Source organism: Felis catus, chromosome B2 (genome assembly GCF_018350175.1).
Source record: "Felis catus isolate Fca126 chromosome B2, F.catus_Fca126_mat1.0, whole genome shotgun sequence".
Lineage (NCBI taxonomy): Eukaryota > Metazoa > Chordata > Mammalia > Carnivora > Felidae > Felis > Felis catus.
The window spans coordinates 40,960,609-40,984,087 of record NC_058372.1 but is presented as its reverse complement, the minus strand read 5'-3'; the positions used below and the strand labels follow the sequence as shown (position 1 = coordinate 40,984,087).

At 51.4% G+C, this 23,479-nt stretch overlaps 2 protein-coding genes across 5 annotated transcripts; one reads left to right on the top strand and one right to left on the bottom strand.

The window, feature by feature from the left end:
- Positions 1-52: 52 nt before the first annotated feature.
- MEA1 (male-enhanced antigen 1) lies at positions 53-1,854 on the top strand. Of its 4 annotated transcripts, none has more exons than XM_006931722.5 (4): positions 53-172; positions 682-962; positions 1,050-1,152; positions 1,456-1,854. In XM_006931722.5, exons 1-4 carry the CDS (start codon positions 109-111, stop codon positions 1,608-1,610), a joined length of 603 nt encoding a protein of 200 aa, XP_006931784.2. In that variant the 5' UTR covers positions 53-108; the 3' UTR covers positions 1,611-1,854. The 4 variants fall into 4 exon arrangements, with proteins under 4 accessions (XP_006931784.2, XP_011280521.1, XP_011280522.1 ...); XM_011282219.4 differs by having other exon boundaries at positions 66-145; XM_011282220.4 differs by having other exon boundaries at positions 69-201.
- Positions 1,741-23,218, bottom strand: PPP2R5D (protein phosphatase 2 regulatory subunit B'delta). Its single transcript, XM_003986149.6, has 16 exons — positions 23,061-23,218; positions 18,353-18,430; positions 7,064-7,280; positions 6,615-6,814; positions 6,417-6,527; positions 6,203-6,295; positions 5,632-5,762; positions 5,439-5,498; positions 5,226-5,334; positions 4,958-5,011; positions 4,496-4,666; positions 4,263-4,390; positions 3,507-3,608; positions 3,339-3,411; positions 3,093-3,209; positions 1,741-2,941 (listed from the first exon to the last, which is right to left on the bottom strand). The coding sequence occupies exons 1-16, from the start codon at positions 23,085-23,087 to the stop codon at positions 2,804-2,806; spliced, it is 1,809 nt and encodes a 602-aa protein (XP_003986198.2). The 5' UTR covers positions 23,088-23,218; the 3' UTR covers positions 1,741-2,803.
- Between the last annotated feature and the right edge of the window lie 261 nt (positions 23,219-23,479).

The following is a 23,479-nucleotide window of genomic DNA, read 5'->3' as shown; positions in this document are numbered from 1 at the left end:
CCCAAAAAACCCTGGGCATCACTGGGTAATGTAGTCCTTTGTTGTCGGAGCAGGAGATGGCGGAGGCGGGGCAAGAGGCGTACGGCTTGTCTCTCGTTCGCGTCAATCATGAACACGGGGAGGGGCTGGAGGACCAGGCGCCCCGGTACGTCCTGCTCCGCCGGAAGTGGAGGTGCGGGTTCAGCCGCGGGCTCTGAGCGGGTGAGGCGCGCGGAAACACCGGCGCCGAGAATCGGTGGGGGCGGGTGGCGGACGCCGCTGCTGGGGCCATTTGAGGGGAGCCCCTGGGGCCTGAAGGGCATTTGTCAGGCGGTACAGAGGGGAACCCTTTGGAGAGGGAAGAAGGGGGCGGGTACGCCCTGTCTAGGGGAGCTCGTTTGGCGATCCGGAGTTCCCAAGTAGGGGAGTAGGGGCGGGCGGGGTTCTGGACGGAGTGTCTTTTGGGAGGTGGTATGGTCTCGGGTTGGGCTGTTATTTAAGAATTGGCAGAGCAAGTTCGGTGGGCCTCGGTTCAAATACGAGTCGGTTTAAATGGTGGAGTGCCCAGGAGAGGGTGGGATGCAGGAAGCTTGGAAGCGGTTAAATGGTTTGCGGACGCAGGAGACAAGGAACTGGATGAGTGGCTATAGGTGGACCTGATTTCATCCGATCCCTACCCTCCCGCCCTCCCTGTTCTTGCAGCCCCTGCCCGGATGGCAGCAGTAGTTCTAGGGAGAGACACCATGGGCCCCGAGCGTATCTTCCCCAATCAGACTGAGGAATTAGGGCCGCACCAGGGCCCTACGGAAGGCACTGGGGATTGGAGCAGCGAGGAGCCTGAGGAAGAGCAGGAGGAAACGGGGGCAGGCCCAGCTGGCTACTCCTACCAACCCCTGAACCAAGATCCTGAACCAGAGGAGGTGGAGCTGGCACCGGTGGGGGATGGAGAAGATGTAGTTGCTGATATTCAGGATCGGATCCAGGTATGGTGGAGGCGGCACTGTTCTGGCCAGGTGAAGCCGGGATTCCTGAAGTGCTGGACCTGAACTGTCTTCTCTCTGGCTCTTTAGGCCCTGGGGCTTCATTTGCCAGACCCGCCATTAGAGAGCGAGGATGAAGAGGAGGAAGGAGCCACAGGATTGAGCAACCACAGCTCTATTCCCATGGACCCGGGTAAAGGGAGCATGCTTTCATTTTGGAATAATGTTGGAGGAAAGGGACTGGTCAGAACCAGTAAAGAAAGGGAAGTCATAGAGGAACACCCCGTTCCTAAAACAACAGTTTGTCATCTAAGATTTTACAGACTTCAGAATCCAGGTGAAAGTATTGTGTTAGACTTGGGTTGTAGGTGGGCTTGCCTGGAAATAACAAGATGGATTTGGCCTCCCTGGTAGCCCAAGGGTTATGGGTTAATTCAAAGAATGGGGAGTGGAGCTGGTCCCATCGTTTCTGTTATCCTGTTTTTTGTGATTGCAGAACATGTGGAGTTGGTGAAAAGGACAATGGCTGGAGTAAGCCTGCCTGCGCCAGGGGTTCCTGCCTGGGCTCGGGAGATATCAGATGCCCAGTGGGAAGATGTGGTACAGAAGGCCCTCCAAGCCCGGCAGGGGACGACCCCAGCCTGGAAGTGACTACCCTGAGAGCTGCCTTATCTCCCTGCATTCCAGGCCAGAACCAGCATAGGACTGAACACATCCCTGGTTGTAATGTCCATCTTCATATTCTCCATCTCCCTTTCCACATCAAGGCAAATCAGACTTCTTCTCAGAGACCCACTTTATTCAGTTCTGTACATATGGGGACATTGGCCCAAGCCCAACCCATCTTAGCATGTATCACTGTGGAGAATAAAGCACCCTATGTACACAGCCAAAAGCTGCACTGCCTGTGCCCCTGGAACCTGGGTCTGGCCCTCTTCAGCCCCTTGCCCCTTCAGGGTGTCTGAAAGGGACAAGTGGGGGCCTGCCCAGCATCAGCACAAGGGAAATAAATAGGTGTCGGGGGAGCCATGCTTAGGGCACTGCTCCCTGCTTCCTCCTAGCTTTGGGAACCAACAACATAGGAAAGCAGTCAGCCCCAGGGTGGTCCCTTCCATGTCTGTGATCCCAGGGCTGCTGCTCACCAAAGAGGGGGCACAGGGTAGGGTGTTTGTTCACCCCCTTCTCTTGGTCCATCTGGGCCCTATATTCCATCACCTATGGTCCATAGCGTATGCTTTTCTCCTTTTGACCTCCCCATGTTGTCTTGGTCAGGCAGGGGATAAGAGAAAATAATTCAACCCCATCAGCCTGCACACTGCTGGGACTGGGGGCCTAATTGTGCCTGTTGGGGGTTGGCTCCCCTCCAGCTACTCACTCCAGGGGCCAATGGGGCTTGACATAACTTTGGTGAGAATAATCTCCTGCTGCTCCCTATATGCTTCTGCAGGGGAGGGAGAGAAGGAAAGACACCTGGAGTTGAAATGAGGATTAAGGGAAGGGGAGAGGAGCATATGTATTCCTGTGTGTATTTCTCAGAGCAGCCTCAGGTAGCTGTGGGGTTAGGAGAGGAGGGGGACAGGCATCCCCAAGTTGTCTGGGCACTGAGGATCTCAGTGCCCAGCCTGTCTGTACTAGCCACAGGGAGGCATGAACACATTTTGGGAAGAAGAGGGACCACTCTGGGGGGGGGGGGTCCCCTGCTTCAAGTGCCACATCCCCTCCCTAGAGTAGCTAGAGAGGCACTGCCTTGCCCCAAGTCAGCCAGTGGGGAGCAGAGGGTGGAGGGCTAGGGCAGCGTCCCAGGGCTGAGTGGGCTGTGGCCCTGTGGTAGGACGGTGAGGGGGTCAGAGAGCCTCCTGGCTGGCAGTTAGGAATTCTTCCGCCCGCTTGTGTGCCTCCAGCGCCTTGATGGTATACACGTCCTGGGGCAGCTCGGACTTCCGCCGAAGCAGTACCTTCTCCTTCTTGATGTCCTTTAGCATCTACGTGTAGGTACGGAGAAGGCGAGGAATGGTAACCGATTCCCAATAAATTTTATGGCTTCCTCCCCTTATTCCTCGGATCTGCTGCTCCTGTCTCCTCTCCCTTTCAGAGCTTTTATTTCTGCTCCCCATTCCCTCTATGCCTTCCCACCTGCACAGCCTCTGTCTCCACCGTCCTCTTCAGAAGTTGGATGTCCTCTGCCGTGGGGGTCTCTGTCTCCATCGAGTACACAGGAGGCAGTGGTGGAGGAGCTCGGAACATGGGATACTGAGAAGGAGAGGAGGCACGGGCAGGTGGTGAGAGCCGCTTCAGAAGTCTGTGGACCTGTCTTGAAACAAACCCTCCCCCAGGCCAAACTGGGCCCCTCAGGTCGGGGCAGCGGCAGGAAAAGCTCACCTGGGGATTGAGTCGGGCCAGCTCCTCGATCTTTTGCCACATCTCTTCTCTTTCCTTCATTCGGAACCGGCCCCTGAGGGAGCAAAGATGGGATAGGCGGTTGGCTTGAAAGAGAAGCAGAGGGAACCTGGGGTGAAGATGGAAGCCCCCAAGTCGAGAGATACTCACTTCTGTTTCTCTGCCTTGTACTGTTGTGTGCAGTCATCAAACAGCTTCTGATTCATCTCCATAAACAGCTTTAGGGCATTGTAGATCAGTCCATGGATTGTCCTGCCACCGGGAAGAAGGATCAGGTACAGGAGGCCTTACTTATGTAAGGGCAGTGCCAGGACCCCAATTTGCTCTCTCCCAGGAGGGGTCTCTGCTAAGAGCTTTCATAGACCCCTGCAGTGTAAGGTTATCGTTCTAGCCAAATCACGTGACTTGACATTGGCATTTCAGGTTCTTTATAGGCCTTGGTCTGTTTGTCCCTCCTTTGCCTCACCCTGTGCTCTAAGACCTACCTTCTTCACGCTACTTCTATGCCCTGGCCTATCCTAATGGCCTCCCAGCAGCTTAACGGACAGCACCTGCACCACAGTGCACTTGCTTTTGGCCGGAAAGTCTCTTTACGACAGTGGGATTCAGCAAATGCTAAAAAAGATCACATCAGCTTCTCACAGCACAGAATGAAGTCTCCAAAGCTGCAGACTATCTCTGACGGGGAGAAGATAGGATACAAGCCACACTCTGCTGTAGGTATTGCAGACATCTCTCACATCGCTGTCTTCTCCCTGGTCAGTTCCTCAAGGGCCTGTCAGTGTGCAGTGGGCACTAGCCCCTGTGCTCAGTGACCCGATGAGACTGCTGGCTCTTCAGTTCTTCCACCCCCTCACAGGTTCCCAAACCAGAGCCCCACTACCCAGCCCTACCCCAGCCGCCTACTTGTTCCAGTGGCTCTTGGAGTTCCTGTAGAGTGCAGGGAACATGATGGGAAGGACTCGGGCAGCATTGTCACTGATCAGGCTCATGATGTACTCATTGTTCCAGTAATAGAGAGCACGCTCTGCCACCTGATGGGGACAGGTGGGACTCAGCAGGGGTATGGTTCACTCTGCTGAAAACCCTCCTCAGTTTCTAGGAGGCCTGGGGATGGGATATGCTGGTCTGAGTCTCACCTGGAAATGAGGGCTGGAGACACACTTGGCAAGCTGGCGGAAGAGTGGTTCCATCACTTTGCTGAACTCTGAAGGTTCAATGACATCTAGAATCTCCTCTAGCTCATTCAGGAACATGACCTCCTTGGGGCTGTGGGTTTTGGGCCAGAACTTGAGAAGTCCTACAATCACCTGTGAGAAGAGGAGGACACGGGGATAAAATTCTCACTCAACACCTGCCTGCTTCCACAGGAAGCCTTCCTGGCCTCTCCCCCCACCCTGATGGGCACAGCTCGGGTGGCCTCCGCTAACTGGCCTGATTCTGTTTCCTATATATAGGTTTTACTTTTCCTTCAGAGAGCAATCCATGTCACCTGTTGGGCCACATCCCTCCTGAGCACCTGCTTATGGCATTATTCAGTAGGCAGACTGGGAAGTTTAACTGACAGGAAGAGGTGTCCTGGGGCTGGGAAGGGGAATTACCGGCTCTGTGAGACTGCTCTCCTTCTCCAGGAACTGTACCACACAGTAAGCCAGCTGCAAAAGGTTGAGGTAGAAAGGAGGTGAGGCGTAGGGTCCGGGTCTCAGAGGGATCAGGGACAGAAGCAAGAGCCCAGAATGGAAGAAGAGGTGTAAAGAGGAATTATCCCACCCACTCCCTCTGCCACCCCCATCCCAGATGGAATATCTTCCCCTCGCTCTCTTTTCTCTGCTGCCAGTGTCAGGGATCATCAGGAGGAAGGCAGCTCACCTGCGGGTGGTAGACACTCAGGGACTTGACCTTGTGAAGGGGAAGCAGGACACGGATGAGGAACATCTTGTGCTCTTCCTTAAGGGGCAAGGCAAAGCCGTTGATGATGCTAGGAGTTATAGGAGGTTTGTTAGGACCAAAGGGCCATCCAAGCTCAGTGCTCCCGTCCCTCCAACCTTCTGCAGGCACGTGTGCCCCCACCCCACCGCTTACCTGCCGAGGATCTCTAAGAGCTCAGCAATCCCGTTGTGATGTTCCGTCTCATAGATGAACCTGAGGGAGGAAAGAAAGGCTCTCGTGACAATCCCCAATGTTCCTCCAGCACTCTGCAGAGTCCCCCTACCTCCCTTCTCCCATTCCAACTTAGCAAGGCTTGCTATGCTCCTAAGCTGGCTCCCGGCCTCACCTGTAGAAGATGTGGTTGATCTGCCTACGGATATAAGCCCGGAGCCCCAAAAACTTGCCATAGATGCGATGCAAGATGGTCTTGAGGAAGTCCCGCTCTCGAGGATCCTCACTGTCAAACAGGTCCAGGAGCTGGGAGCAGGTGGGAGGAAAAGGTGGTGAATGAGGCAGGAGCCTGGGAAGGTCAGGGCTGGGGTGACATGGATTCCTAGCCAGGGAACATCCAGAGGTTCTCTGGATGGGGGGGGGGGGGGTGGTATGGGGGCAAGTCTCTGGAGAGCAGAGTGATTCCTTTACATAGCTTTCCCCAGTGTGATGTCTGGGTATGCGTGTCTGCATGCCCCACTGGTGGGGAAGAGGTAACTCCTGCTAATTTCCTTCAATTATGCTAGGAGCTTGTTAAGAGCTGAGGGATTTGCTTATCCCTCTCCCACCACCAGTCCTTTGCACCAGACACAGTTGAAAGCCCATATATTCAACAGATGGAGAAAGGGTGGGGACCTCACTGAGGAGCTGTGGGGCTAGAGTTCATGGGCTGGAAGGAGGAAAGGACAGGAACTTCAGGGACTCACAGCAAGGACAAACTTCTGGTCGATATACTTCTTGGCTATGTTTGGCTGGAAATCAGGAGACTCGAGGAAACGTAAGAAAAACTCATACACGAGCTGTCGGGAGCAATGAGCATCCACTTAGGGGGTATTCCCCAAGGACTGAGACATACCCCTTGCTGTCTCAGAGTGCCCCATTCCCTGAAGCCAGGGCCAGCATGCCCCCTCACTGTGGTACCTGGAGATGTGGCCAGGCAGCTTCCAGGGTGGGCTCATCCTCTTCTGGGTCAAACTCGGCCCCGGTGGGGTTCGATGAAGGTGGCAGCGTCCGGAAGAGGTTCACTGAAAACTGAGGGGGAGGACCCAGGTGAGAGCTCCATGCAGGCTTCTCCACAGCCCCCATCCCTGCCTGCTTTCCCCTTTTCCCTGTGCCCACCATGGTGACAGCCTCGGGGTAAATGGCCTCAGTGACAACATCACGGCTATGGGTGATGTACTCCACCATTTCGTTGAGTCCTGCCCGCTTCACCTCCTTGAATTTGAGGTCACTGAGTGGATCCGATACAAAGTCAAAGAGGACACAGCACTGGCGCAGCTTCTGGATAAAAAGCTCCTCCCGCTCCTGGGTTGGCGAATCTGTAGGGGGAGGCAACAGTCAGTCTCTCCTCCCTAGCCCTTCACTGCCATGCGCTACTTGCCTTACAGGGCCTTCCCCTATCCCATCCTGCTGCCACCCTGCTCCCCTGGCACCCCAGCCCTGGTGGACCTCCCTCTCACATTGTCTAGAACTTCCATCCCCCTCAAATACTCCCAAACCTCCATACAGCCAATGCCCGGTGGTCCCCTAGGCCTGGTGCACCAGCCCCCATGACCTTTTCCGAGTACCTTTCAGGGCAGGAAGCTTCTGCAACTCCCGGTTCTTGCTGAGATTGAAGCGGGAGGAGCTTTGCCGTCGCTCCTTCTTGACAATCTGGGGCCCTCCAGAGTACTTGATTTTGCTGAGCTGCGTTGGGGGCGGTGTGCTGTTGCTGGGACGCTTGTTGGACGATGGGGGCTGGGGCTGCGGCTGCGGCTGGGGCTGGGGCTGAGGCTGGGGCTGGGCCTAGTCAAATAAGTGATTTGTTGAAGTCTGCTCCCCAAGGTACAGCTCCCACCCTGGGCCGCGGCCCATCCTGCAGTCCATCCATGCCTGCACAGGCCTGGGCAGCCAAGCAGCCATCTCCTACCCTGGAGCAGCTCCAGTCAGGGTCAGAGATGACTAAGGTTTATTATCCCCAGAAGGGGGTGGTCAAGAAGCCGTGTCTCCCAAAATGGTGCCCACTGCCTGTGCATCGAGAGCCTTCAAAATGTTTGTTCTAGTTCACGAACAGGCAAATCTAATTGATGGATTGATGGTGATGGATGTCGGAAAAGTGGCTATCTTGCCAGGGCTGGCAGGGGTGTGGGATTGATTGAGAAGGGATCTGAGGAATCTTCTGAGTAATGGAAATGTTCTATATCTTGACTGGATCTGGCAGGTGGTTCGAAGCATAAACATACGTAAAAATTCATTAAGCAGAAAAAAAAAATTCATTAGGTAGCATACTTGAGATTATCGCACTTTCCCACTTCACTGAATGCATCACATTCTTGGTCAAAAGTTAAAAGAGGGGCGCCTGGGTGGCTCAGTACGTTAAGCATCCAACTCTTGATTTCCAATCAGGTCATGATCTCACAATCATGAGATGGAGTCCCTGCACCAGGATCTGCTCTGAACGTGGAGCCTGCTTGGGATTCCCCATACTACACACAAAAGGCTTTGTGCACACTTTATATATATATATATATATATATATATATATATATATATATATATATATACATATATATATGTATATATATGTATAAATATATATATAGGGCTTTGTGCCCTATTTATAACAGCAAATAAATAAATAAATAAATAATCAATCAATCATGGAGTTAAAATTATGTTCATGAAAACTATGTACTACATGCAATCATACATGGTTCGACTGTAGAAAATATTTACACAGCCATAGTAATTTACCCAAAATTGGTGATAAGTACTTTGGGAGGATGGGAAAGGTCTATATTGGATGTAAGATGCTAAGACCTTAGTTTTACATAGTAGGAAGTCAATAGATTATATCTAATGCTCAAAAATGAAAGAATTTTAGAGGCGCCTGGGTGGCTCAGTCGGTTGAGTGTCCGACTCGGGCTCAGGTCATGATCTCATGGTTCACGAGTTTGAGCCCCACGTCGGGCTCTGTGCTGACAGCGTGGAGCCTGGAGCGTGCTTCGGATTCTGTGTCTCCCTCTCTCTCTCTGCCCCTCCCTAGTTTGCACTCTCTCTCTCCCTCTTTCAAAAATAAATAAACATTAAAAAAAATTTTTTTTGACAAAAGAATTTTTTAAAAAGCAGCAAAAGACTCTTAATTGGGGCACCTGGGTGGCTCAGTTGGTTAAGTGTCTGACTTCAGCTCAGGTCATGATCTCGTGTTCATGGGTTCCAGCCGCGCATCAGCCTCTATGCGGACAGCTCAGAACCTAAAGCCTGCCTCGGATTCTGTGTCTCCCTCTCTCTCTGCCTTTTCCCTGTTTGTGCTCTCTCTCTCTAAAGTAAATAAATTAACATTAAAAAGAAAAAAGACTTGGGGCGCCTGGGTGGCTCAGTCGGTTGAGTGTCTGACGTCAGCTCAGGTCATGATCTCAGAGTTCGAGCCCCGCGTCGGGCTCTGGTGCTGACAGCTCGGAAGCCTGAAGCCTGCTTCGGGTTCTGTGTCTCCCTCTCCCTCTGCCCCTAACCCACTCACATTCTGTCTCTGTCTCTCTCAAAAATAAATAAACATTAAAATTTTTTTTTAAAAAAAAGACTCTTATTTGGAAGCACAGAAGTCAATTTCCAAGGAAAGGTGGGTTGAAAGCGGTCACCACAAAGCAACAGAATAGGGGGCTAGGCGGGAGCTGCTCCTTTCATTACAAGGCCAAGGGTACTTACTGTCTGACTTTCTGAACAATGTACATGTTGTCATGTTGATAAATTTCAAAATAAAACAAAGCCTAAAACTATGTAATGACAGAAAATTGCTTCCTATGCAAAGTTAAATAAGGATGACACAAAACTGTACATGCAAAATGAGCTCACCCACATTACAACACGTGCACAGAACCCAAAGCCCAGTGAAGAGAAGGAAAAAACAACAGCAAGCCACCACTGTTTTTATGACTGTCTCCCATTGTAGCAGAATGACAGATGACTTTTCTCGACTTTTCTCGATTTTCTACAAGCTGACACATTTATATAATGGGAGAAACACAGCTAATTTTTTTAAAGCTATCTCTTTACTCCATCCCAGACACGGGTGTTGGGGCCCCACGAAGGTCACTGTCAGAAGTACACACACAGGTGTTTGCAACGCTGTCCACCCACAGGTACTGTCAGGTAACCACCTGCCGGTAGAGGGGAGAAGCTGGGCTGCAGGACAACCCTTGCCCCCAGAGACTGCAGCAGGATCAGAGGACGGAGGCCATGTCCAGCTGGGTACCCACACCACAGGAGACTGGGTGGCTCAGTGGGTTAAGTGGCTAACTTCAGCTCAGGTCATGATCTCACAGTTCGTGAGTTTAAGCCCCACATCGGGCTCTGTGCTGATGGCACAGAGTCTGTTTGGGATTCTCTCTCTCCCTTTCTCTCTGCTCCTCCCCAGCTTGTGCGCTCGCTCCCTCTCTCTCTCTCTCTCTCTCTCTCTCTCTCAAAATAATTAAATTAAAAAAAGAAAAAAAGAATGGGAGAATATGAAATCATCTGGGATGGGGGAAGGGAGGAAGACAGAAATGTTATGCTTTGTAGGCTCTGAATTTTTTATAGAAACAACTATGTCAAGCTTGTGACCTATCTGGGGATCAGAGGAGAGGAGAGACACGCTGCATCCAGCCTGGGGCTGGCCTGTGGGTCCAGTGTAGCTCATTACCTTCTTGGCCATCTGGCCCTCTCCCCCACCTGAAATGATCACCCCAGACACTAACCTAAGGGAGCACAAGGAAATGGGGCAAGATTAGCCGCCACACACCTCTCCTGCCATGACCAGCACTCAGCCGGTGTGATTCTGGTTAGACTGTACAAGGTGTCCTGGGGTCTCTCTTCCTGCACATGGCAGATGGCTCATACCTTGGTGAGGGATAGGAGAGAGAGGCAGAAGCGTGGGGAACCAGACCCACCCCTGCCCTGTGCCTTCATTTCCCGGTTGCAGGAAAAACCAAATCCTTATCTGTGGAGCTTGGTGGTCACGAGCACAGACTCCCACTAGACTGCCTGGGTTTGACTCCTGCTCTGCCATTTATTAGCCAAGTAACCTCCAGAAAGTCAACTAGTCTGTCTACCTCCATTTCCTCATCTGTAAAGTGGGGATGACAATAGTACCTAGCTCATAAGGTTGTAATAACGATTTAAGTGAACGTTATATAGCTGACAGAAGTGCTTTGTAAGAAGTGTCTTCTACTGTTATCACGATTATTTCCCATCCCTAGACTTTAAAAATGCAACCTGGAAATTCCTGAAATTAGCATGCCTCAAATGTTCCCATGGGTCCATTATCTTCCTTGGTCTAAAACGGGGGAACCCAAGAAAGCATTTCATCTTTCAAGATCCAGTTTAAGCCCCACCCTCTTCTTTGTCTGTTTCACTGGCTCTGTGATCATCCCCAGTGATGCCTCTTGGCTCGGTGTGTTCACATGTCCAACTAGATAGCAAGTCCCCTGAAAGCCAGGACCCTGGTTTGTACTGTTCTGGGTCCCCTCAAGCACTGGCACCTAACAGGCATTCAATGAAGGTTTGACTGGTTGATTGACAGGGGGCCAGACCTTTCCTGTCCCAAGCCCGGAACCATCAGAACAGAGCACTGTATGGTGTCAGGAGCAGAGCAGGAGGGAGAAACATTAGTTATACCAGGGCAAGGGGCTCAGTGGCAGCTAACGAACAATACTCTGAGGAAGAGCATGTCCTTCTCCATCGTCCCAGATAAGAAAGACACTTTGCACCTCCACAAACCGCACACTGAGGGGATGTCTAGGGAAAGAGGCATTCGCCCCAGAAGGAGAGAAGCCAGGCCTCGATTTTCTCTGCTAACAGAGAAATGGGCAAATCTGTGGTTTCCCATCTATTCTCCAAGTAAGGTTAAGAGAACAGAGGGTCACATGACTAAAAATCAAAGTTTAAAAACCAGTAGAGGGGCACCTGGGTGGCTGAGCTGGATTTCGACTCAGGTCATGATCTCTCGGTCCTGAGATCGAGCCCCATGTCAAGTCCGTATTGGGCGTGGAGCCTGCTTGGGATTCCCTCTCCCCCTCTCCTTCTGCTCCTCCCCTGCTCATGCTCTCTCTAAAAAAAATTAAAAAATAAAATAAAAATAAAAACCAATAGGTTGATGCCTGAGGTCCCTTCTCCACTAGGAATGCATCATTGAAGGCAGGGGTGGCTGGAGAGCTGCTGAGCTTAGCTTGTCCCACCTCACCCCACTGGGCCACCTGGTTTTAGAAGGACCATTGGCTCCCAGGCCCCACACACAAGAAGCATCTGAGAGACAGCTGGTCCAGTCAGCAAAGTGCCTGGCTGCCAAGCCTCAATGAGGCATCCCCTGGTCTATTCACTCTTCAATAGGAAACATGCTTGTCAGCATGAGGCATGGGGCTATGCCAGTGACTCACTTCATGTCCAACTCTTTCCTCTAAAAACTTCAGCCTTTTTTTTTTTTATCATTTTTTTTAAAAGATTTTATCTTTTAGTAATCTCTACACCCAACTTTGGGCTCGAATTTATAATCTCGAGATCAAGAGTCACATGCTCCCCCGACTGAGCCAGCCAGGCACCCAGTAAAAGCTTCAACTTTTAACTTTTCTACTGTCCTGGGCTGCAGGTGGGAGGCAGGTGAGTCCCCTGGGGAACCTTCTACAACTATCACCATCACTGGTGAACGCTGACCGAAGGGAACCCAGCCAACCTGGCCATTTCCTCTGCCTGAAGTGCCTTCTCCTCCCACCTCCAAGAAGCCTTCCTAGATTTGGGCCTCCAGCAGTCAAGTGGTACTTGGAATTTATGCACCACACTCACACTCAAGAGACTGCAACTAAACTTGCCCACTCTGAACCAACCCTAGTCCAATTTGATCCTAACACAATCACCATTAATAATCAAACCCAAATATTTAAACCTAAAATAAGAGATAGAAATATAAATTAAGGGGGCGACTGAGAGGCTCAAATGGGCATCCAACTCTTGATTTGGGCTCAGGTCATGATCTCACAGTTCATGGGATTGAGCCCTGCACTGTTATTGTTACTTGGAATTCTCTATCTCCACCCTTCCTCCCGCTCACACCAGCTCTCTCTCAAGACATGTTTTTAAAAATTAAATTAGGGGCGCCTGGGTGGCGCAGTCGGTTAAGCGTCCGACTTCAGCCAGGTCACGATCTCGCGGTCCGGGAGTTCGAGCCCCACGTCAGGCTCTGGGCTGATGGCTCAGAGCCTGGAGCCTGTTTCCGATTCTGTGTCTCCCTCTCTCTGCCCCTCCCCCGTTCATGCTCTGTCTCTCTCTGTCCCAAAAATAAATAAACGTTGAAAAAAAAAATTTTTTTTAATTAAATTAAAGAAAAAAAAGAAATATAAATTAAGTACTATAGAAAGTATTGTAAAGGGGCACCTGGCTAGTTCGGTTGGTAGAGCATGAGACTCTTGATCTCAGGGTCCTGAGTTGAAGTCCCACATTGGGTGTAGAGCTAACTTGAAAGAAAGAAAGAGAGCGAGAAAGAGAGAGAGAGAGAAAGAGAGAGAGAGAGAAAGAAAAGAAAAGAAAAGAAAAGAAAAGAAAAGAAAAGAAAAGAAAAGAAAAGAAAAGAAAAGAAAGGAAAAGAAAGACAGAGAGACGTATTGGGGCACCTGGGTCAGTTAAGCGTCCAACTCTTGTTTTCAGCTCAGGTCATGATCTCACATTCATGGGTTCAAGCCCCATGTCGGGCTCTGCGCTGGCAGCGTGCAGCCTGCTTGGGATCCTCTCTCTCCCTTATCTCTCTGCCCCTCCCCTGCTCGCACATGCACTTTCTAATTTCCCTCTCTAAATAAATAAACATTTTTTTTAATTTTTAAAAAGTGTTGTCAGAAAAAGATGAAAGGTAAAACAGTGAAAAACTCACAATGTCACAGCTTTTGCATAATCAATCACCTAGTCAAATAAAGATCATTTTAGTTTAAAACCCCAAAAAATCGCAGAGGCATTCTCTCCTATCCTGACACCTAGAGCTCTATCTAGCTGAACTAAATTATTTCCTTCCTTCATTTATTCAATGACCATCATGCTAAGCCTTAGAGATTAAAGGGTAGCCCCTGCCCTCAAAGAGCTCACAGTCCAGTGGGTGAGACCAACACACGGGCAGCTCTTGGTACCAGGGAAATGAAAAAACAGAGTGCCACCAAGGATACGGGAACACAAACTCTGTCAGAAGAATGAGTGAAGCTGTTCCTGAAGAGGTGACTTTTGATTTGCTCTCAAAGGACAAACATGAGCTCAGCGGGCAAAAGAACAAAGCAGCGGGGGGGCGGGGGGGCTCCAGGGTGGCTCAGTGGGTTGAGCCTCCTACTTCGGCTCAGGTCATGATCTTACAGTTTGTGGATTTGAGCCCCGCATCGGGCTCTGTGCTGACAGCTCAGAGCCTGCAGCCTGCTTCGGATTCTGTGTCTCCCTCTCTCTCTGCCTTTCCCCTGCTCCCGCTCTGTCTCTCTCTCAAAAATAAACATTAAAAAAAAAAAAAAAAAAAAGGAACAAAGCAGAAAAATAAAGTAGTCCATGCCAATGGAATCTCATCAATAAGGACCCAGAGTTATAAAAGGGCTTGTATCAGGAGATGGGAAGTCCAGCAGAGCGAGAAACCAGGATGGGTGCTAGAAAAATAAGGCAGGGCCCCCTCAGAGGGGTCCAGAGTGTGAATTTGAATTTTAACTTAAAAGCAATGAGATGCCAACAGAGCTTTTTCTTTTTATTTTTTTAACGTTTTATTTATTTTTGAGAGAGACAGAGCATGAGTGGGGGAGGGGCAGAGAGAGGGAGACACAGAACCCGAAGCAGGCTTCAGGCTCTCAGCTGTCAGCACAGAGCCGGATGCAGGGCTCAAACTCGTGAAACATGAGATCATGACCTAAGCCGGAGTCGGACACTTAATGGACTGAGCCACCCAGGCGCCCCAAACCAACAGAGCTTTTTAAGTAGAGGACTGATAAGACAGAAGAATGTTTTTAGGGCAACAATTTTGGCTACTGGGAGGACAGGCTGACATGGAGGGACTGAGATAATTTCTTCCTCCCTCTGTCCCTGCTCCCAGAACTCAGGACAGGGCACACCACCGAGTGGAGTCCAGGGCAGTGAACTGCTGTCTCCAGAGACAGAGCAGGAAAGACCCTTGCCTGCAGCGATAGGTCAACAGTGAGTCTTATCCAATCTCTCAAGGCTCCTTTCCGTTCTAAGACTCTTCCAGAATCTTAGACACAGGGTATCACGTCATTAAGAACACAGGAGGGGTGCCTGGGTGGTTCAGTCGGTTAAGCTCCCAACTCTTGATCTCAGCTCAGGTCTTGATGTCAGTCAGGGTTGTGAGTTCAAGGCCACACTGGGCTCCACGCTGGGTGTGAAGTCTACTTTAAAAATAAATAATGAAGTCTAAACAAAAAACAAAAACAAAAACACACAGAATCGGCTCGTGAGCCACAGCACACTGGGTTGAATTCCAGCTCTGCTGTTTACCAGCTGAGTAAGAGCTATTTAACGTCACTAAGCCTCAGTTTCATCTGTAAAATGGGGATGATGACTGATAACAGAATGACCTCAGGGGAGTGTTGTGAAGATTAAATGAGATTAAAAGGTTAAATGCAAGCAAAGGTCTTAAGACAGCACCTGGGAAGTCGAACAGTGTCAACCCAACATCTGTGAACGTGACGTAACTTGGAAATAGGGTCTTTGTAGACATAAACAAGTTGGGGTGGGCCCTAAATCCAATGTGACTAGTGTCTTCATAAGAAGAAAATGTGGACACGGGGCGCCTGGGTGGCTCAGTGAGTTAAGCATCTGACTTCGGCTCAGGTCATGATCTCAGGGCTCACGAGTTCAAGCCCCATGTCCGGCTCTGAGCTGACAGCTCACAGCTCGGAACCTGGAGCCTGTTTCAGATTCTGTCTCCCTTTCTCTCTGCCCCTCCCCCGCTCATACTCTGTCTCTCTCTCTCAAAAATAAATTAAACAAAAACAAAAAAAGAGGAAGGAAGAAAATGTGAACACAGAGACACTCAGGGCAGAACCCCATGTGAAGGTGAAGGTGGAGGAGGAGACTGGAGTGATGCATCCATAAGCCAAGGAACACTGAGGACTGTTAAAAACCACCAGAATCTAGGGAGAGGTACAGAAGGGATTCTTCCCTAGAACCTCAGAGGGACATGGCCTACTGATGCCTCGATTTCAGATTTCTGGCCTCCAGGACTGTAAGAGAATAAATCTCTGTTATTTTAAGCCACCTAGTTTGTGGTCATTTGTTATGGCTGCCCTAGGAACCTAACACACAAGTAACTGCTCAATAAACTAAATGGTGGCTGCCGGAATTATTACATCAATTGGAAAGGCTCTGGCAAATGCATGACACAGGGTAAATTTGGCTAGAAGAGCCCCAAATTCTGGACTAGAAAAACAGCAAGGGAAGGACTGTGCCAAACAGCTTTGGATGACCTGAGCCTCATAGCCTGGCCCCCAACTTTTCCACCGTCCCTCTGCCTGGGGCCACACGGGTACATGTCTGGAAAATCAGGCAGCATTTCTGCATCTGCCTTGTACAGGTAAGCCCTGAGCACCATTTCACAAAACAGAGCCCCAGGTGAACTCAACACTCTCCTTTTTCAAATAGATTGTGTCCAGAAAGACAGTGGAGAAATCCTAGCAGTTGGTCTCAGCCTATTTCCTAACTTGTTTGAGCTTTCATTTTCCTATCTGGGAAAGGAGAGGGTTAGACTCCAAGGTTACTTCCAACACTTAGGTTTACTTATTTAGCCACTAATGCATTCAAATCCTGGCACCTGTAATGTGCCAAGCCCTTGGGCGGCTCAAAGGGAAGCAAAGGGAAACCTCAAGGAGCTCACTCACGTGCTAATAACACAAAAGTTAAAATGGATAAACAATGAATTCACACCAAATTGTTTAATTACAGCCGTGTAAATGCTGCTGTGGGGCGGTACTGGAGCTAGTAGAGCAAATAGCCGGAGCCCTGACCATGTCCTGGTGGGGAGGGAGGGGGAGGCAGTCAAGGAAGGCTGCTTTTAGGACAAGACATCCAATCTATCTAGTAACTGAACAAGTAGGAGTTAGGCAAAAGATGAGAACAGCCCCCTAACTATTCCTTTCTGTCCCTTTAAATCCCATTTCTATGTCTCTCTTGCTGCTTTGAATGTCAGTTGCCAGCTCCCAGCCACCTTCCCTGTGGGTCCCACAGATGTCACCATTCCTAAAGGGGAGACTGGGCCCAGAGGGAGTGTTTCCCAGGAGCGCTGACTGATGAGTTATTAAGAACCAAGTGCATAAGGGGCACCTGGCTGGCTCAGTTGGTGAAGCAGGTGACTCTTGACCTGAGGGTTGTGAGTTCAAGCCCCACACTGGGCGTAGAGATTACTTAAAAAAATAAAAAATAAAATAAAAATGCCCGCCCTGCCCTCTCCCCTCCCCCCCCCCCACCCCGCCCAAAGAACAAAACACATGAGCATACAGACGTGGGGAAGAAACAAGGTGCTGGCTGCTTTCAAGCAGCAGACCCAGCTCCCCTCCCTCAGAGTCCACAGTCTGGTGCAGAGAAACCCACGTTGGAAAAATAGTTACAACAAAAAGTGATAAGGTCTATCCTGGAGACATGTTCAAATTACTGTTTAAGGGCAAAGGAAGGAGGAATTCCTCTTCTGTGGTCCTCAACTCCCATGTCTGTAAAATGGGGAACACCTGCCCGGCTTCTTCTGCTTACTCAAATGAGGCCTAAAATGAAGGTCAGGGGTGTGGGAAATGCTCAGATCTCCTTAGAGGTGACAGGGACCAGAAGTACATAGAAAAGTCTAAATCCCGGATTAACTCCAATACTTGCTACGATTTCTTCTCCCCCCCAAATTCACAAGCCCTGCCCATAATCACAGAGATGTTTCCTGTTGTCCTCTATGGCTCTAAACAGCTGAGAACAGGAGAGAAGAAGCAGAGGGGCGCCTGGGTGGCTCAGCCACTTAAGTGTCTGACTCTTGATTTCGGCTCAGGTCATGATCTCACGGTTCATGAGACTGAGCCCCTCCACACTGACCGCATGGAGCCTGCTTGGGATTCTCTCCCCCCCCGCCCCTCCCCCACTCACTCACACGCTCACGCTCTCTCCCTCTCAAAATAAACAAACAAACAAACAAACAAAAAAGCAGAGAAACCAAGGATCACCAGTTTCTGAGTAAGATGGGTACTTACTTGCTCAACATGTTCACAGGACCAGCCACCATCTTGAGAATCGCATTGAGCACACTCCCAAACTCTCCTGGACATACTCTGGACTTAAGTCTCTCCACCCTCCAGTGCTCTCTCCGCTTGCCATTTATTGCTTTACAGCCCTAGACTTCCAAGCTGTGCTGACCTCTGCTCATCACTGTCCTTTAGCAGGTTCCAAGGGATCAGAACCAAGGGCAGTGGGCCCAGCCCTGGCCGGCTCAAGGACACCAGCCACTCCCACCCCTTCCCCACCCCAAGCCATGCCAAAGCCACTCATTCCCCACTGAGCACCCTTGTACTTTTTCCCTTCCCCCCCAGCACCTGCTACCCCTAGCTTTTCATTCTAAGGAAAAAGGAATTCTTACCACGCAAGGTTGGCAGACAGAGAAATAACTTTCACAAGAATTGCTGGGGAGTCTGAAGAACTGCAGAGCGTAGTTGCTCTATACCAGCCGAAGGGGCAGGCTGCCTGACTGAAGGCAGCTACCTGGCTGGGCTGTCCAAGCTCCTCCCAGGCTGTGGAAGGCCCCTTCCCTTCTGCCTGGATCACATCTGGCCCCCTGGGATCCCTCACCCCACCAGCCGTCGAGCAGTTCGAGCTGGTGCCTGCACCGTAACCAGAGCCGTGCCCACTTTCATTACCTCCTCGGCGCTCTCGCCTCCACCATCCTTGCCCGAGCTGCTGGGCTTGGTCGTGCCTTTGGCAAGCTTGGGGGTCTCCTGAAGGGGGAAGATGGAGGTAGTCAGCAGATGCCAGGAGAAGGGAGAGGCCTCATCTGGACTGCTTAGGTCTGTGTTGTAATTATCCTCTGTCCGACGGAAGTAATCAGTCAGAACCACTGAGCATCTACCCTGTACCTAGCCCAGGGGAGGAGGACTTGGGGTACACAAAGGGAGTCCCTCCAAAGAGTTTGGAATGTGGTGAGGAAGACATTGCTAAGACATAGTAATGAAGCATGATAATAATGATCTGTCCCCTCACATGGCTGCTGTATGAGTAAGGGCCCCGGAGAGCCTCTGTCAAGGAAGAACCAGGGTGTGGAGCTTTAAGGAACAAGCTATTCTGTCTGGCTTCTGGCTAGAGCGGGCAGGGGGGTGCCTAAGGTTCTCATGCTGGAGGAGAGAGAGTCACCACTCTCCCCCAAGGCCATCTGCAAAGACCTGGAGGCCTTTTTTTGGAAATTACAAATAACATCCAGACTAGAGGGTGCTATTGGCATGATCAGGTATAGGAATTATCCCTAAGAGTGCCTTGGTGGACAAGCACGGGGACAGGGATGGGGGTAAGACCCTGAACTGCTACAAGGATGAGCGCTAGTCCGAAGTCTCCCTCGGGAACCGGGCCTCTGGCTCAGAGCCCTGGCCTGCCTGGCGTCTCTTCCTCTGCCTCGGGCCAAAAAAAGCAACTGCACAGGGACAGGATGGGGAAAATGTGAAAAAGACTTGGGGATTTAGGTCCGATTGCAAGCTCCACACAAATCCTTCATGTGCCAGGGTTGCCCCAGCACCCCATGACCTTCTGTCCAGTTAGCAAACGGAGTGCAGAGCTCTTGGCATGGGGAGGGGACATGGAAGTGCCCCTGTCCTTGGCACTTGATGGAGCTGTTCAGGAGGATCTGGTTCCGTCGTGAGCATCCGACTTTGGGAGGGACAAAGACAAATCCTAGGTTTTCTTCTGGTGAAATACAACCCATACTGGGAGTAGATTCAAAAGCCTGTCCTGAGAGCAACAGCTGCAAGGCTGGGATGGCTAATGATGGAGGGGAGGAGTCCCAGCGGTAGGCGAGCACGAGGGGGTTTTACGAATAAATGAAGGGCTGCCATGTGGACTAAAGATGCAACTTGCTCTATGTGGATCCAGGAGCCCAAGAGGCATGGGCTGAAGTGGCAGGAAGACAGGCTGAGGCTCCGAATAGGAAGGATCTTCTCCTGAAGCAGCTGCACAGAAACCGGCCGTGTGCAAGCTCCCCAGTCCTGAGAGCATTCAAGCAAAGGAGCATTCGTGACTCTTCTAATGCACAGGCAGGAGGGGTTTGAGCCCTAAATGAAGACTGTCAGAGGACCTTGGAAGTCACTTTCGGCTCTGAGATTCTGACACTTGATGGCAACTGCGCCCCTTCAGTGACAAGTGTTAAGTCACACTGACTATGGGGGCACAAGGATTTCTGGGAGAACAGAGCTCTGCGTGGGCTGGAGGAGGGGGCAGGGAGGATGAGAGCCTTTCCCAGGTGGGGAGCAGCTCCAGGTGTCAGCCAGCAGGAAGGCGCTCCTTTGGGCTGAGCACTCTCCCAGCTGCCCACTGACCAGGCTGGCAGGCATACCGACCCCTTGCCAAAGGGCCAGGGAGTGTGGCTCAGAGCATGGCGTGTAGAGGCAAAGGATGAGGGGCGCAGGCAGGAGTCACTGAGGTGACCGCACATACCTCGGACGTGGGCCTCATGGACAAAGCTGACCCACCTTTATACATGTCACATCTCTCTACTTGACCACAAGCTCCTTCTCCGCCAGCCCTACAGCACTTAAGCATACCTAACAGGGAGTGTGCCGTGAGAATCCCAGCTGCCTGGTTATGTGGGCGTGTGTGGGGGCATGGGGAAACCACGCCCACCACCCTTGCTCCCCGGCTCCTGCAGAACAGGTCAAGTGCACACAACACAGTGCAGCCCAACCATCACTTGCGGCCTGGAACCGGGGTTTGGAGCCCACACTGTGTTTGGGGCCCAACTCTTACTAGCTCTGGAATTGTAGGCAGGTTAACTAGCCTCTCTGAGCCTCAGTCCTCCTCTTTGAAGTGACAACAATCACACTACCTAATTCCCTTTAGCACAGTGTCCAGCACATGAAAATCCCAATGTTAGCCCGTTATTACTATTATTAAAAACAAGAAGAAAGTGGAAAGGAGCAGGGGCATGCCACCTGGGAACCTAAAAGAGATTCAGTCCTAGATCAGAACATGAGGGAAGAGGAGGGAAGCAAATCCCCCAAGGGACTGACTCAGCACCCATCTATTGAGGGCCTACTGTGTGCAAGGAAGAGGCCAAACCAAAATGGAGTTATTATCTCAAGGGGGAAGAAAAGATTTATCCACAATTAATTCCAGTCCAAGGGAGCAAAAAGGACCATACGTGACCTATCAAGTGTTCCACAAATCCCAAGGAGGGGAGAGCTCACTGGGAAGTGAGGGTTCAGGAAAGGCTTCAGGGAGAAGGTTGTGAAGGATGGCCAAGACTGGGACCAGCAGAGATGAAGGAGAAAGGAGAGAGGTGATGGATGTGCAATAAAGATCCTCCTCTCTGTCCCCACCCCATCTGGGCAAAGCTCAGTCACACTGTCACCGACCTCTCCCTCAGGGCTTGTTAACCATTGAAGGAGGACAAATGCAACTGGAAATCAAAAGCAGAAAGTTAAACCTTGAAAGGAATCAGAGATGCCTGGTTCTGTGCAACCCAATTCTTCCAATGTTGTTTCCCAGCCAAATACTATGGTCAAATATCTATGGTTCCAGCAAGTCTAAGAATTTTTCTTCTCAATCACCTAGAAGAGGAAGGCTTACTGTAGATGGGACAGTGTCTGTCCCATTTTAGTATCAGACTAAAAACTACAGATGGGTGGGGACTTCACCAGCTTCCCCTGAATTTCATGCCCCTCCACGCTCCTTGAAGGAACCCCCTTAGCCTCTGGTGTGGCTGAATTGTGTGTGCATCATTCACAGCTAAGCTGCCCAAACCACTTCAGCAGACCCACTCCCCAAGGACACAGGGCCTGGGTGGGGAACACGAACCTGCCAACCCAGGACCCCAGGAGGTTCAGTGCCTAGTACACCATCACCAACCCTACACTCAGAACCTCTGGCCCTGTGAAGTTATGGAGACAACCCAGAATCAGAGCTGCCTGGGAAATCTCCAAAAGCCCCAGGATAAAGAGTTGAATTGATAAGGTCAGAGATGGCAGCCCAGCAACCAGCCAATCAGAGGGCAAATGAAAGTAAGACACCTCTGGGGTCATAAAGTGGCTGAGCAGAGCACCAGGCCAGAGCCAGCCCCACCACGAGGGGCCAGCCCCAGGAAAGGAGAAGCTGGGGGAGGCTGGAACTGGTATCCTAGCATCCTCTGTGTGAGTCTGTACCTCAAAGGAACCACACCTCTGAGTCAGACCTCAGCAACAGCAGGAAATAGAAGGTAGAGAAAGGCAGGGATGAAGAACAGGGGCAAGAAGGCAATATGGAAATAGAAGAGGAAGGTGAAAGAAGGCAACATCAAGAAACAAGCCTGTATCAGGACACCATGACAAAGTCAAGGGTGCCCAGGGGTTGGCTGGCCTTTGGGGTAAGAAGGAAAATTAATCTGATAGTAAGGGCAGATTCCCAATTTGAGGATAGTGTAGCCCAGGAAAGGCAGGAATCCAGCACTGCAAAACTGGAAAAATGCAAAGGTTACCCTAAGATTAGGAAAAGGAGAGGACCTTGCTCAGATTAGGAAAGGTAACTGATTTAGGATGAACCTGCAAGTCGGTTGATGCCTGTTAGGGGGGCTTTGGTACAAAGGAGGCCTTTAAGTCAAGAGACCTGATATTGCAGCTGGGCCTCCAAACAGGCTGTGTGACCTTGGCCAAGTCCCTTCCCCTGTCGGGGCCTCAGTCTCCTCATCTGTATCACTAAGGATTACGCTGAATGCGCTCAGTGGTCCCTTCCAACACTGACGTTCTGAGGTTCCATCAACAGAAGGAAGGGCTCAGTCCTGGCTTACAAGTTTGTGTGTGAAGGAAGAACTAGAGGGAGGGGCCTAGGCCAGATTTGGTGGAGGAGAGAGAAAGCAGAGCAGTTCTAGGTCAAGGTGCTTGGCGGGGAGGGAGAAGGGGCTGTAGGGGACGGTGGAGAAGGCCGGCCCAGGCCCAGGCCCGGCGCGTAAGAAAAGGGAAGGGGCTGCGCGCAATGGGGGGCGGGGGGAGGTGGGCTGGAAGGAGGTGCGGTCTCAGATGAGGGGCTGTCCCAAACGGGTAACCGGGTGGGGAGTGGGGAGAGTGGGGTGGGGGCGGGAAGAAAAAGCAGGGGAGTGACCTGGGAGTGGAGCAGATCTGGAGGGAGGTGGTTACCCTGGGCCGGGGGTAGGTGAGGGGAGGAAAGGAGGGAGGTGTACGCGGGGGACTCTATCCCAGGCAAGGTGAGGGAGCTTTTCCAGCTGCGGCACAGGCTGGGGGTGCGGCTAGCGGCGGGGGCGGAGGGCTGGCCCCGGGAGTCCTGCGGGGGCCGGACGGGAGGGTCAGTCTGGGGCTGTCCCGGGCCTGGCTCGGCCTCTCCCAGTGCTCCGCGCAGGCCCCAAGGCGGAGGCGCGAAGAAAAGGGCCACGCTCACCTTCTCCTTCTTCAGTTTATAGGGCATCTCGGCCCGTCCGGACCCAGCCCGGCTCCTGCGGCCCCGCTCCGGCTCCGGCTTTGCTCGGTCGCACTCGGCCCGCTCGGCGTCTCTTCGCCACCGCCTGCGCGCTGCGCCCGGGTCGAGCGGTGTCTGCGCCTCCAATTGGCCCAAACTCTTACAAACCTGCCTGACAACCAGGCGCCGCCTCCTTGGATTGGTTATTGGGGCCAAGCTGCTTCCTTTTTTTCTCATTGGAAAGGAAGAGTACAAACCGCCAGGGTTCGTCTCCCAGAATTGGCTGAGTGGGAGGTCCCGCCCTAAAGTGGGTCGAGCTTAACGAAGGAGGTGGGGAAAAGGGGAAGCCCTAGCTTAGCACCGAGTACCGCACTCGGGCGTCTGGTGTGCGTCGGCCTCTG